The following is a 15,793-nucleotide window of genomic DNA, read 5'->3' as shown; positions in this document are numbered from 1 at the left end:
CCAATTTGGTTTCTTGGAGAACAGAATGTTTAAGGTTTCAAATAAATTTCCTAGGTAAAATAAAATTTAAGTAAAATTGTGTTCCAAAGGATGTCAGTTTTATTTATGTTAAATCAGGGTCTGTAAAAAACAGATTATCTCGGAAGGCTATCTGTTATTTCTGTTAAAATAGCACATTGCAGTTGGAATGAAAAATTCATATATAAAGAATGTAATGTCAATACAACACTATATTCAGAATGTTTTTATTGAGTATTTATGTTTTTGAGAACAAATCTCACATACATTACTAGAGTAACATTCATCAACTGAATGACCTTTACCTAACAGTTGAAACAACAATTGTGATGTTCCAGAAATTCTTCTGTTCATCAACAGTTAGAATTATATTGTAATTCTTCAACAAAAACAAGGTTTCTTAGTTTAATTTGTAAAAGGTGAATATCAACTTGCAAGACATTATATTTTTCAATAAATGTACAGATTCGTGTTATAGAGTATTTAATTGATCCTCTCTGTCTAACTAATTGTTCTCTGTTCATTATGAATTAACAATATTAAATATAAGTATGAATTAAATAAGAAATAATTAAATGAAATTACTTGGTGGTAATGAAGAAATAAGTTGTTGTAGGCTGTATTTCATTTGAATAATTGGCAAAACACTAAAGTGTTTTGATAAACACTAAAGTGATATGTTGGAAGATTGTAACTTATAACCTGGATTGTCTTTGATTGAAGAGTGTTACAATAAATCAAATCTTCATATGTCTGCGGCACGGAGGACCAAAAAAAGTGGTTCGAATAACTGTGCCTAAGTGCAGTTTTCATTATTCAGAACTTATGCAGCTGGATCATTAATATCTTTAACTTTATTCAAAGTCCTTGTTAGTCTGATCAATATATGTTTTATTTGTACTTAATTTATAACACTGATAGATCAAAATAATTTTTTTAATGTTTCTTTAAGCGTGGCCATTTGTTGAATTGCTTTTTTTGCATACATTATATAGATCTGTAAATACAATTTTTCTATCACCCTTAGTTTTAAATAAATTACGCTTCAAAAAAAAATTAAGGGAAAATATAGTTAGTCTGTAAAATTTATAATTTTGCATGGCCATACCTGTGTTAGAATGATTTTGCTGATGCTTTTCTTTTATAAATAGCCTCAGGCACATCCCGAATTAATGTCCATCAGTAATCAGCTAGCATGTTATTATTCCATTTCTGTTTATAGCAGCTTTCCATCACTGAAATGTCTTGGAAACGTTCACCATGTTCGTCACTTATGTCTCCGAGGTTATCTGGGAAAAAATCCAGATGTGAATGAAGGAAAAAATATATTTTCAGAGACATATTACATCCCATAGCTCTGTATGAAGTAAGAAGTTGATTAACAATATCGTGTTAATTGTCAGATTCTTGTTTGCCGAGAACGTTTTTGCTAACGTCTTTAAATGAAGCCCAAGTTTCACTTTCTACATTATCTAACATAGAGTTAAATACATCATCTTTGACCAGCTCTCTCATTTGAGGACCAACAAATATTCCTTCTGTGATATTTCCTTCACTTATATTTAGAAATTTCTGCTTGATGTACAAAAATCCGGGACTATCCTTCTTCTCATTGCTTTTACAAAACTTCTTATTAATCGTAGCTTGATATGGAGAGGGGTTAAAAATATTTTTTCTGTGACTAACAATACAATTAGAAAGAAAAAATATATCATAAAAAAATAGTTGTTGAACTCAACTATAACAACAAGTTCATATGCTTTACATAAGTAAGAAGAAAGAGTTAGATAGTTTATTTACCATTAATAAGGAGGACATGAAACTGAACAGGAGTGATCTTTGCCAAGACTTAGTGGATGTTGAACTATCAGAGATCTCTGAAGAGCTATCATTGCAGTCTGTCACTTCTGTGCAGAGGTTCATGAAGAAGGAAAATGCTGTTGATTTGCCAACGTCATCACTTATCCTTATGTTTTCTGCTCCAACTGTTCCTGAGAAAATAAGAATTAGCTCTGTGTCTGTGTGTGACCATGCATATCTAACCCAAGACCCTGTTTTCAGTGTCAGGGTTCTGTTCACAACAAAATTCTTTGCACTAAGGAGCAAGTTTGTGCATGTTGTAGCTCTGTAGGATATGATTATAGGAAAAGTACAGAAAGAAAAAAGTGCTGAGTGCAGGCAAGAAGAAAGATATTTTTGGTGGAAAGGCCAAGAGTGTTTTGACAAAAGCCATTCCAGTTGAAAATTCCGCTGCACCAACAAAGTAGCATATAACTAAGATCCCACTGAAGAGATTGACAAAAATATCAACGCCTGGTACGGTATTTAGCCCATCCAGGCGTCCAAATCCGCACTGCTATCTTTAGGTCTCATCAAGGATATGGAGGCAGATGAAGTGCCAGAAGAAGCTAAGCACTTCCTGAAAGCCTTAACACAAAAATAATTGAATAGTGTTTGACATATAATCTGAACATAGTTGTCGTATGAGGGTGAATCAAATTTAAATGGTAATTTTGCTATTCTATGCAGCAAGTAGTTCCAGGCTGGGTGGCAGAGTGGGGGTTAATATTTGGTGTGTTAGAGAGGGGGAACCAGTATTGTTAGTTCTCCTCTCTGTTCTGTTGTCAGTACAATCATGAGTGAGCAAGAGGTTCCATCGTCTGTTGTACAATATATATTTAATGAAGGCATTAAATCTGTGGAAATTTTAACTTTTTTAAAGGCACAGTTAGGGGACACTAAACTGTCCCAGAGCAGAGTATATACATGAGCCAAAAAATTTAAGGGCAGGCAAGAAAGAGTAGAAAACGAGTCATAATTAAGTTTCACAACTGACAGCATCCGTGCCGTTTGAGTGTTTATTAAAGGTGATTGCCAATTCACTGTAGGGAGTTCTCAATTTATCACTGATCATCTTGGTTTTAGAAAAATTAGTGCTATGGGTTCGAGGTTGTTGACCAAAAATCAAAAGTAGGTCATGTTGGACATCTGTGAGAGATCTCTGAATTGATTTCGGCAAGAAGGGGACAATTTTTTGAGACCCATGTGTTGAGACATGGTTCAATCATTACACTTTGTAGTCAAAAATGGCCAGTAAGAGTTGTGAAGGAAGGATGGGGGCTGCCCAGTGAAGGCCAAAACTCATCTGTCAGCGAGAAAAGATCTTGGAATGATTTTTGTTCCTCAAGGGGAAACTTTTACTCATTGATTTTTCCACAATCAACAAACTGTGAATGCTTATTACTGCCAGCTCCTACAGCCACCAAAAGCCGCCTACCGGAACAAAAGATGGAGTAAGCCTATCAGAGATGTCATCCTTCTCCATGATAACGCCAGACTGCACACTGCGATTTTTACAAGGGATAAATTGGAAAAAAAGTACCGTGAAACCCTCAACAGTACACCCTCCTTACAGTGCAGATTTGTTCCTCTTTGACTATTTTTTGTTTGCACCCTTGAAAGAATTGCTTGGAGGGGAACGATTGAAAACAATGAAGACTTGGAGTACGTGTCCGATTGGTTGATGACTTGTCCTCAGACATTTTATTCACAAGCAATATTCAAGCTTCCAAATCGTTGAAAAAAGTATGTAGATCATATGAGAGACTATAAAGAGAAATGAAGATATGGATTTCGTATATTATTAACCAATAAATTTATAAAAAAAAAATTACTGCTTATATTTGATTCACCCTCATATATAACAGGAAAGGAGAGTATTTATGGCTATAAATATAATTGATTGGAATTTTTGCAGTCTCCGTTCTCACCATGAGAATATTGAAATCCTACTAAAGAAAGAAAATCCTTTATTACTGCATCTGCAGGACACTTACCTCCATCCCCAGGATGATGTGTTCTTTTGTGGATACGCTTGCGAAAGATGGGACTATCAAACTGAGGGCAGAGGACAAGAAGGTGTGTCTGTTTTCTTAAAGGAAGTAGTGTTAGCCAACCATGCGTATACTACTGCATACAAACATTCCAGCAGCCTCAGTTGAGATAATGGCACTGTTTAAATTACTATCTTAAACTTATACCTGCCTCCTAATTCTGATACCAGTGAGGATGGTCTTTGCAGTCTGTTTTCCCTGGTTCCTGGACCCTGCCTAATAATTGGCGATTTCAATGCCCATCACCATTCTTGGGGCTCACTGTCGTGCTCTTCTCTGGGAAGGATGGTTGATTATCTGAGGCAGAACGTCGATTCTTGCTTATTGAATGATGGGTCATGCACATATATATCATCTTCGTTATGTCCATCTTCATGAATCGATCTGTCTTTGTGTTCAACATCACTGTTCCCACAGCTTAACTTGCACGTTTCCAAAAAGATTTTTAGAAACTATCACAGATTGGTTATTATCTCAGTCAGTGATAGTGATTTACCTCTTAGTCTGCCACGCAAATAGGTTGGTGGGAAGGCAGACTGAATCGAGTACAAAGTTTCATTTAGTCAGTATGATGGATGAAACTGGTGACGTGGTCCACCAACATTGGATGTTTACATACCTGATACTCTAGTGCAAGTAAATACATTGCCCTAACTTCTGGAAAACCTAGATGGCCTTCTGTTCCTTGGTGGAATTATGAATGCAGGAATGCATTGAGGGATTTTCACAGAGTGTTGTGTAATTTCAATTGTAGGCCGATAACAGAAATGGCTCTACACCTATTGCAATGCTAGGGCTAATGCAGTTGCTGCTATATGCCATTGAGTGTTTCGGTGTGCTAGGTGGAAAACATGGCTAAACTGTCGCTACCATTTCTGGGACAACTCCATCATCGGTTGGTTGAGAAAGGTACAGGCCATGTATGGGTGAGTATAACCTCTCCTATCAATTAGACTTGTAACCAACAGCATCCTTGTTACCGTGCAAATTGATGTGGCAAACACATAGGTTACATGTTTATATCAGTTTCACTAACATCACCCTACTGCCATGAGTTTGAGATATAAGTTGCAAGTAGAAAGTGTGCATTTTATTGTCAGAGATTCGCAAAATGAGTTAAACATTATTCCCTTTTCTCTTGATCTAAGTTATGCGTAGAAAAATTCCTGTGACAGTTCCCCAGGAAATGATAATATCAGATTCAGTATGCTACCTGACCAGTGGCTACTTGCCGATTACTGCATTACATCTTTTGTCTGTTTACAATAAAATATTCTCCAAATAGGTATTTCCAGCTTTCTGGTCAGAAGCATTGGTCATCCATGTACTGCAGGGCTTCCCAAACTTTTTCTTTGATAGAACACTTTGAGAATCCTGGAATTTTGATGGAACATCTTGTTTATATTGAAGGGTAGATAATAACACATAATCAATAAAATTTTAAAACATGACAAAAACCCTAGTTTTATTTAACAATTATTTAAATTTTAAGTCATAACTCATAACACAGAAATCACAACAATAAAATTTAAAAAAAAGAAGAAAAAATCATTTATTTCCTACATATTTAGTGATGGTTTAAATTTTAAACCGTAACGCATAACAAAATTAACTAAAATTTTTAATGACTTCGATGATGTTGAATCCTTAAATTGCAAATCTTCTTTATATCAGTTTAAATTGTAGAACGTTGAAGTCTAAAATCTGGTGTGGCATCAAGCTTTTCCTGCACTAGAGCTTCATTGCAGCATAATATTAAAAATCTGATTCACATAAATATGTAGTGGTAAACAGAAGTAAAACAGTAAAAAGTGGGGTAAAATTTACCACTATTCTTGTGGTAAATTTGCTCAGAGATTACCTAATGGCTGATCTTTGTGTTTTTGCTTTAAATTAGAGTCGCTTATTAAATCAATTAGATTTTCATAATCACTTGTACTTAAGCCTGCTGACTTAGCTGTTACAGAAAATTGATTTCGAACCCTGGAATTGACCTCACTAATATTCGGAAAATATTGCAAAAGAGTTTTTTCTAAGTCATGTAAGTGTTCTAAAAGTACTTCAGAAACTTCATTTATTTTAAAATTTTTTTCAGTCAAACATTCATATAAGGTGGAAAACCAATTAAATTAAAATTGTCTGTTCAACTGAAGAAATCCAAGACTTCATTTTTCTCTCAAAAGATGCAATTTTATTTCTTGTATTAAAAATTGTAACACTCTTTCCTTGTAATAAGTTTATTTTGTTGCACTTTGTAAAAAATATCTGCCAGATACCAGAGTTTTATCAACAATAAAGAATTTCTTAAAAATTAAATAAAATGTCCTGAATTATTTTGCAGATTAAAGAAGAGACCAATTCACTATGAAGTTCATAAAAGTGCTTTTCCTCTGGTTGGCCATCTCATTTCTATATAGTAAAAGTGTGTTATGTTCAATACCCATTTTGTCTCAACAAAATTATAAACAATCTGGATTGAAGTGGTTGAGATTTTGCACAGTTTATCATTTTTACTGCTTCATTCATAACATTTTTTTAAATCCGTAGATATTTTTCTTGTTACTAGAGCTGACCAAAATACAAAGGCTCTGGCAGTCACCATGCTACTTGCAGTATACATGACATTACTCCCTTTGTCTTTCCTACCATGGCCTTAGCACCATGTGTGTAAATATCAGTACAATTCTTCAAACTTATCTCATGTTTTATAATGCAATCTTTAATACTTTGAATATATCTTCTGTTGTTTTTTCATGTAAATATGCACTCATGAGTAAATCTTCTTCAATACTTTTATTAAATGTATAATGAACAAATACTAGTAGTACAGCTAGCTCTGTGACATGTGTGGATTCATCCATTTGCAGTGGGTACTCGCTGCAAAATCCCAGTTGATAAATTAGCTCTTTCTCTATGGTAATAGAAACAATCTTTGATGCTTCCTGAAACAGTATTATTTGGTAATTGTACTGCATCATTTTTTTGGCAGTCTGCTTGTTAATAATATATGATACTATGTCTTTTACACATGGCTTAATAAGTTTTTCCAATTGAATGAGCTTCATCATTGGTAACTGAGCTTCACAGTAGGATAACCTAAACAGTAAGAAGCTTCGATTACATTTTCAGTTTTAGCAAAAGTAATTATATGAAGTTTAGACTTCTCTATTTAGTCATGTTGTCTTTTAAAAAGTGTATTTTTTCTTTTGCAATCAGGAAACGTAGTTTCTAAGTACATATGAGGTTTAGCTCAAGTCAGAGAACTATTTGTGAGTTTTGTTTGACAAAAAACACACACTGCAACAGGAGCATCTAAATCGCCAGTACATGTGAACTCGCATTTTAAATAATTTTCATCATACCTGCATTTAGGTCTGTTTATATGTGACACTTGTTCTTAATATATAATAATAATTGTGACTACATAAATTTGATTAAATTTTAATCAATAAAGCAAAAGAGACTTAACTTGTGAATTGTGTATTATTCTCGTAGACTTTTTTCTCCAGAATTTGGATGTAGTACGTTGAACAAATATTTTAAAGATTTTCTTAATCAGATTTATGAAGAATATATCAACCACATAAGGTTATATTTCTTATGACATTAACTGGAAGGAATGTGTAATTAAACGCATGTGATGTTTTGTGGTGCCAACAGCGGTTGGTTATAAAATTTACATCCAACAAATTAGTGTTGTCAAAATGTCAAAAAAATGCTTTGTTATTAACATTTTTTCACAGAGCACAGTTGGAAACCTTGTGCTGTACTGAAATCTGGTAAAGATAAATCACATTGTCTTCCAGTTATTGTCCTATATCCTTAACCAGTTCCCTGTGCAGGTTAATGGGAGTGTAATAATAAAAGTCATCTAGTGTGATACCTTGAGAGAAACACCCTAATAGCCCCTGAACAATGCAGGTTCTGCCAAGATAGATCGGCTGTCGATCATGTAGTTGCTCTAGAATCTGTTATTTAAATGCATTCCTACTTTGCTACCGCTGGTTGCGGTATTTTTTGATATGCAGAAGTTGTACGACAGCTTGGTGGAGAGGAATCCTAAATAAAGTGCATGAATGGGGTATACAAGCGTTTATCAGGGGATTTCCTCAGCAGTTGGTTCTTTCGAGTTTGAGTTGGAACGGCAATATTCGAAAGTTACGCACTAGAAAACTGAATACCACAGGGAAGTGTCCTGAGTATTACCTTATTTGTCATAGCTATAAATAGTATAACCAACTACTGGGAAGACCTGTTGTGTTCTTTATTTGTTTACGATTTCTCAATTTACAAAACATCTAGAACCTTAGCTACTAGTGGGAGTCTGCTCCAAATTACAGTAACCCATTTAGAATTATGGTGTAAAACAACTGGATTCATGTTTTTTCCAAACCAAATGCATCTGTTTTTCACGCTTGAGGGAAGATGCTGACCCTCTAGTATTTTTATATGGTGAACTAGTTAAAGCATGCACATGGGTCTTAGGAATGATCTTTAGGAGTTTGTTTTGACAAACTATTAATGTGGGTAACACATTTAAAGGAGGTGAAAGTGAAATATTTAAAAATGTTGGAATGCTGAGAGTTTTCTAATACTTTATGGGGAGCTGATCGGGTATGCATGTTTTACTTCTATTGCACTCTAGTCCATTCCTGCTTTGATTACAGCTGTATGGCCTATTTGTCTGCATGGTCTACCGCTCTTAGAAAGCTATATTCTGTCCATCATTCATTCATCTGTCTTGCTACAGGTGCTTTTCATTCAAGCCCTGTGGTATGTTTACTGTTTGAAAATGGTGAGCAATCCCTTTCGAATAGAAGGAATCAAATTATTGTATTTACATAGCTCATAGTAAAGTGCAATGAAATCATCCTACATTTGATCCGGATTTCTCTAACCATCATTAAGAATAGCCAAGATCTACTGCTCTATTAGGCATCAGAGCTAGCTGCTTTTTCTCAAGCGTTTTTCGCCTAGGAAAAATCCAACAAAAAGTAAGAAAAGAGAATTCTCAGTTTTCTTAAGCATTGCTGGTCTGACTGGTAATGGCTGTAAATAAATTCCTTGTGAGAGATGACTTAAGTTAAACTTCATGAAAAATATCTTTGTGATTAATAATAAATTGTATGATCTGTTTAAAACAATAATATCAGTTTTGCTTCATTACAACTTTAAGTAGTACATATAAAAATTAAATCAGGAAAAAAGTACTTTTTTGTCTAATTACTCTATTAAAAACAATTAAAACTCTGTATTTATTTTAATGCATATGTGTATTTTTTTTTTATAGACATACCATCACACATTTAGTGGATCTAATTTAGTCAGGAGGATTACAACTGTAGCTAATTCTGCTTTAATGGTTTCTATGCATACTGGTTCAACTGAGACTGCTATATTCTTTCTTAAACAAGGCGCACAATTTGATACTGTTGGAATATATAATACTAATGTGGGCGCAAGATACACGATAAGCTGTCTATTTCTACCACTTTTACACTTATCGTTGTCTTATTTTAAATATTTTGCAGCTGTTTCTTTGAATACAAATGAAAAATATTTAAAAGATGATGTGTAGGTTTTAATTTTTTTTTGTTCACCGTTTAGTTTTAATAAATAGGAAAACAAGAAAACACTTAAAATTTGGCATATAAAAAAAATCTTACTTTAAATCTAAAATTAGATGGCCATTTTGATGGTTTTACAATTATCAATGAACACAGAGAAAATAATACAAGTTAAATAAATGTGTTAGGCAGACTACAGTAAGATTGAAATTAAAGTAACATTTGATTCATAAATATATGAGATCAGTCTCATAGAGAACTAGAGAAGTAGTAGACCAGCATTGGTTGAAAACTGTAAAAAATTAGTTTAATAAAGTTAGTTTTAAAAGATTCATATAATAAACAACAATTAGACATCTTGGGAACTCTTTTCCAATAACAGTTCCGAAACTGTAATTTAATCAATTTTTGTTATTACAAGAAACAATATCTAATAGCCTTTTAGATTATTATATTTATTAAAAATCATTTTGTGAAAGTTTTGAATGATAAGAACATTAAACAAAATTAGCCTCTCTATTAAATGTTATTCATCAGAGGGATATCTGATTTTTTTTTAAGGCTAATGTTCAGTCTCTTTTTTTTGATTCGACTACATTAAGAACATGCTTTAGATCATCTGGAAATCTAATGTAAGTTGGAGACTTCACTGATTTAGATGTTTCTCCATGTCTAATGTTAATCTCAATTTTGATTTCCTAATCAGCAAATTATTATTAGTATTACTATTGTTAGTATTATTTTTCTTTTTCTATTAAGATATAGAAATACTTGCTTATTTTGTTCTATAAAATGTGCTTATTTATTAATTAATGTTTACTGGTATTTTTTCTGTTGTATTTGCTTTTTTCTGTTGTATTTGCTTTTTTATATTTCTTCTGTGTTTCACCAATGATGATTGTTGAACAATTGAATGAAATGGCCTTTAGTTTTCAATATCTATTAAACTTTTGTTAATGATTTCTTGTTTTCCAGATTATTTCAGCAACTGTTTAGTTCACCTCTTTCTTTGTATTTATACTTACCTCTTAAGTTTAATACCATAATTGAGCAAATGTAGAAAACTAATTTTTCGCTAGGTTACTTTCTAATTTTATTTGTTATAAAATTTGCTTCTTAAAGTAATTACATTTTAATTTATGAAAAATGTTAATAAGTATAAGAAGTAAAGTCTGTGAAATTAGTTTTGGTGTGACTGAAAATTCACCCAAATTTAAAAAAATAATTTTTATTTCAAATGATTATGATGAAATAATGTTATTTCACATAGTAAAGTCGATAAAATTATTTTTATAATCACAAAAAAAAGAAAAAAAAAATGCAACATGTCTTTGTGTTATCAAAAAACTAATACACTAGACCTGGAACATGTGGCAAACCATTTGAATCTTGTTTGCTAGTAGAAAAATATACAGCAGTATGCTAACAGATCTACTTTATTAATCATCTCATTTAAACATTTTCCCCCCAAAAAATAAAATGTGTTTGTGATCAGTATGTGAGTTTAATATTCAGGAAGCATATTTGACCCTACAAGTAAATTAATTTTCCAAAACAGACTTGATGTTGGTTTATCTCTTTTGGAACTGGCTTGCTTTACAAATATTTGAAATTATTTTTAATTGTATAAGTATATTGTTTTTACTAGAAATTGAGTAATTTTTACATCACTCTTAACAAATACACAAGTTATTAAAAAATGCAGTGTTGTCAGAAGCAATTTAAGAACTGTAGGAATCCTAAGAGGTTATTCAGTAAGTTGCTAAAAAAACTGTCACACCACCTCTCAAATAGGGATCTTCCAATAGAGGCTACACCTGTGTTAATAAATGTGGTTTGAATCACTACTACCTTAACTGAACAAATTGTTTATTTATTTATTATGTAATTAATTCTGTAATAGCCTAAACTGTTGTCAACATTAGCCATTAAAAGCTAATAGTCCATATTACTTATCTAGAAGATTATGCTTAATGTTATTTAATTTAATAAGTGAGAATATTTTTTTAAATTTAAGATTTCTGCTGTTGTACATCACGCTTCAAAACTTTCTATTTTTTTAGATCTACTTCCTGAGTTTAAGGTTTTTGGTATTTGTGTAAGAGCTTGTCTAGCATATATAAAACAATCAAGTGAAGATATATTTATTATTCATTAATAAATGTAAAGTGTAACTTATTTCTTTAAATCAAAAAGTTATTTTCCATCATTTGTTTAGTGGTTAATGACGGTTGTTTGGGTCTATTAATTTGTCTTTTTAATTCCAACAGGTTCATGCGTAATCATTTGGAGTATGATGAAAAGAATTGCAACAAATCACTTATGTGCAAGGTTGTTAAATCGTCACTGTCACCAATAGTTGATTATATTGTAGAACATTCTTTATCTTCAGAAGAGGATATTTCACGAGATGATATTTCAGAACAGGATATTAATAGTTTAATCATCAGATATTCTTCATACAGTTCTGGAATTTTCTGTCATCAATTTTCATTCACCTATCTTCTCAGTGCCCTTTTTGGTCAGTCTACCGCTACATTACAGCAGTTGTGTGTTCGCAAAATATTTGACAGTATATTCTTCACTAAACCTACATGTAATACTTTTTATTATAAAATTTGGATAGTTATAAATTGATTTAATTTTATATCACTAATTTATTAAATGTATTTGATATTCATATTCACAAATTATGAAATTAGTTTTAATGATTTATTTTAATACGTATAACGAATTTTTGAAAATGTTAGACAATTAAGTTTCCGCTCATTTGAAGTTTTTATGTGGGACACTGATTTTTTGTTCTACAAATGTCCAGCTTGACTGGGATTTCAACAACATAAGTTTTTTATCAGGGTAGTTCTGGATATCAGTACCACAGATGTTATAAATTAAGTTAATTTATACAAAGTATTGAGGTAGAAAAATCTTTAAAACCAATATCTTTTGAGCAATGTGTCATAACTGTTGTGATTATACTACTAATTAAAAAAAAATCACTCATGAACATGCCAAATTTGTTCATGAAGCTCAATTTTTAATTTTCCTTTCAAATAAAGTTCATTTTGATATTGGTTCGTTGTTGATTATTAAAGTACTATTTCAGGTGATGTTTTAGTTTTGTTATATGTTGCAAGTGGTTGTCATATATTTCAATTAAAGTTGAAACAACATATAAAGTGGTTTTTAACATATAAATGGATTGCTTGAGGTAGTATTTTAAGTGATAATGAATCCATAGATTCAAAAATAATTTTTTATGGAAGTTGCTAAGTTTACTATTGTGTGTTTTCATCAATTATCTGTAGTATACGAAATACACTGGTGTATATGTAATGCATGTAATTTCTATATTATCCAGTGTCTTGCAATGAACATGAGCAATAGTCATATTAGTCATAGGTTAAGAAATTGTTATTGTTTACAAGATTGAGTCATTAAGCATTTTTATACATGTAATCAATTGAAGTGGAAAAAATTGAACACACAAAAACATAAATGTATCGTTTGGGTGCCTGTATTGTTTACAAGTTCAAAAATGAAATAAAAATAATAATTATGTGCAAAAATAATGTTTGGAAAACAATAATACAATGAGATGTCAGCACGTGATGTCACAAACTCGTAGATTCACTGGGGCAACTATACAGACTGTTTAAAGGTATTACAGGATATTTGTTGGAGCTGTAAAAAAATTAAAAAATCATTTCATTTTTAAATTGGTGTTCATTACACCTATTTAAATACAGTACTTCTGTAATTCATAAAAATAGAAATCATGAAATTATTTGCGTGATATTTATCTGTGATTTTATTCTGATGATTACAGTGGATACGCAGAAACTAATTCATAGACTAAAATACTCAGACTTCAGTGATTTTTCATTCTTAGCTGAACTTTTTATTCCTGATGTTAAATTCATGGTAAATAATATAACTGATGTAGTTATAAAGAATCTAGTTAATTGTCTTCAACTTCCACCAAAATTAAGCATCTTATTTCATTTGGAAGCTGCTCGATTGCAGGTAATTGTATTATAAATTAATTTTATTCAGATATTGCGGAAAAGTTCTATAATGTATCTTAATCATTCTCTTGTGTGTGTTATTTCCTGAAAAAGCTTTGATTTATTTTTATTATTTGTGTTTGCTTTTAGCGTGTTTGAATTTATTTATCTTTATAGCTCATATGTATATTCATTGTATAGCGCTATTCATTATCCTAAAGATGTGATACATCATTTTTTTGTTATTAAGTACTCCCTAATACTTCCAAATATTTGTTTGAATTCATAATTCAAACAATTTATTATTTCATTTATTACAATTATTTCATAATTTTTACTCTTCCATTACACATATTTCAAGTTTATTTTATATTATTTGTTTATAATTACTTCCATATGAACATCTTATTATAAACATTCCTTCTATATATTTATATTTCATTATTTGTATATTTTTTATTTAATTTAAAAATACACCCACCCCAATGAACAGCTATTTTTGGCTTATTAGAAAATGTTTATGTGCAAAATAAAAAATTTCCATAAAACTTTTTTCCAATCTGAGCCACTTTCCAAACCTTAAATTGTTTTCTTATAACATTTTTTCCTTTTCAAAATTTTTATTTGTAATTACTTACTGAAAAAAAAGCAGGGAATAGAAGCAGGTACAAAAATCTTTCTGAAGTGTTGACACAAAAGCAGATTACATTTGTCATCAACATTCTTAATCCATAATTTTATTGTATAAGTTTTTATAATATTCATAACTATTTTATCTTCTAATTAATGTAAAAGTAATTTTGACATTATGTTGCTTAACACTTAGCTGCCAACCAATATTATTGTAATTTTTTCCAGTGCATCAGTTTTCAGTGCATTAGTTTTTTGACATTGACTGTTTCATTTTTACACATTATCATCTCTTATAGGCCATGTGTATCAATTTGATGCACTGTGACAGCTGTTTCTGAAGTCCTGTGTATCTACTGCATTTAGCATTGAAATGCATATGTTTTTCATCTGTTGTGGCCTCCTGGAACTAACACCAATGGTTGGTAATCTTTATCTGTGTTGGCAGAACTAAGTAGAATGAAAAGATGTATTGAAATAGTATGGAATTGTATGTTTTGTGAAGATGTTTTAGGTTATCATTACTTTTTAATTATAATGGCTAACTCTGTCCAGATTAGGAGACTATGATGAAGTAATTAGAACATGATTTGTTTTTGAGTAGTGATGACAGTGAACAAAGTGTTTTTCAAAACTGTAGCGATTCCGATGATCTGTAATAAGTGAGGGTGACAGTTGTAATGATGAACAATATCAAACTGATAGTTCTAGAAAATGTACAGGTAATTATACTACAGTTGATAATGACAACTTAACTTAAGCTCAAGTAAAATGATTTACTGATGATTACAATGGATACGCAGAAACTAATTCATAGACTAAAATACCCAGACTGGATTGCATGCAACTTGGTGATAGGTAACTTACCCAAAACCTGTTGTTACCAAAGATGTTCCAAAAATGAACAATGTGAGAAAAATGTATGTGATGATATGATCAAAAAACCATTCAAAATTTTAGACTACAATTCAGTAAAGTTGTTTATAGATATTTTAGATCAGTTAGTACCTTATCCATCTACTGTGAGAAGGGGGATAAAATTGCATCATATAGCAGCCATTGAATTGATCACAAATGTAGCAGTTGTTAATGTATTTATGGACTTAAAAAAATTAAATTGTAACACTAAGGTATAAGGGCTAGTCAAAAGTTAATCTATACTTTTCATTCAAAAATTTATTTACACAAGGTAAGGGTTCAGCATGTACATAATTTTTCTACATAATCACCTCCCTTATCAATACAGTTAGTCCAGCGTATTCCTTCCAAGAAGAAGGTTTTTGGTTGGTTGCGAAGCCAATTTTGCACCACTATCTGGCGAAATCTGCATCTATGGAAAATTGAAGACCTCGCAAAGATCCTTGAGCAGCCTAAATAGATGAAAGTTGAGGAAAGTATCAGTACCTCAAAGTTGGCAGTTTGAATGGTGTGGCATGCAATGTGTGGGTGAGCAGGTATTGTCATGCAACAACACTTTCTTCGATAAAACTTACTACTGTTACCTGAGCATTTGTTGTGAATTGCTGGCTTCAGCTTGTTTTTCAACATTTCACTATTACTTGCACAGATGATTGTAGTCCCCTTTTCAATGGCTAGTATAGGTTCTTTTGCATCCCAAAAAACCAGTTGGCATAACCTTTCCTGCTGATGGCTCAGTGAAGAATTTTTTCTTCATTGG

General features: G+C 31.7%; 1 protein-coding gene across 2 annotated transcripts in view; it reads left to right on the top strand.

Annotated features, from left to right (window-relative positions):
• LOC142322309 (uncharacterized) overlaps positions 1 to 15,793 on the top strand; it is a 51,098-nt gene that overhangs the window by 30,980 nt on the left and 4,325 nt on the right. For both annotated transcript variants that reach the window (XM_075361244.1, XM_075361245.1), the window contains exons 7-9: positions 9,202 to 9,485; positions 11,749 to 12,074; positions 13,308 to 13,504. In XM_075361244.1, coding sequence (XP_075217359.1) covers positions 9,202 to 9,485; positions 11,749 to 12,074; positions 13,308 to 13,504 — 807 coding nt within the window. The remainder of the gene's footprint in view (positions 1 to 9,201; positions 9,486 to 11,748; positions 12,075 to 13,307; positions 13,505 to 15,793) is intronic.

This window comes from Lycorma delicatula, chromosome 3 (genome assembly GCF_047948215.1).
Source record: "Lycorma delicatula isolate Av1 chromosome 3, ASM4794821v1, whole genome shotgun sequence".
In the NCBI taxonomy this organism is placed as follows: domain Eukaryota; kingdom Metazoa; phylum Arthropoda; class Insecta; order Hemiptera; family Fulgoridae; genus Lycorma; species Lycorma delicatula.
Note: the sequence above shows the minus strand (reverse complement) of the source record. Positions and strands in the feature narration are given on the sequence as shown.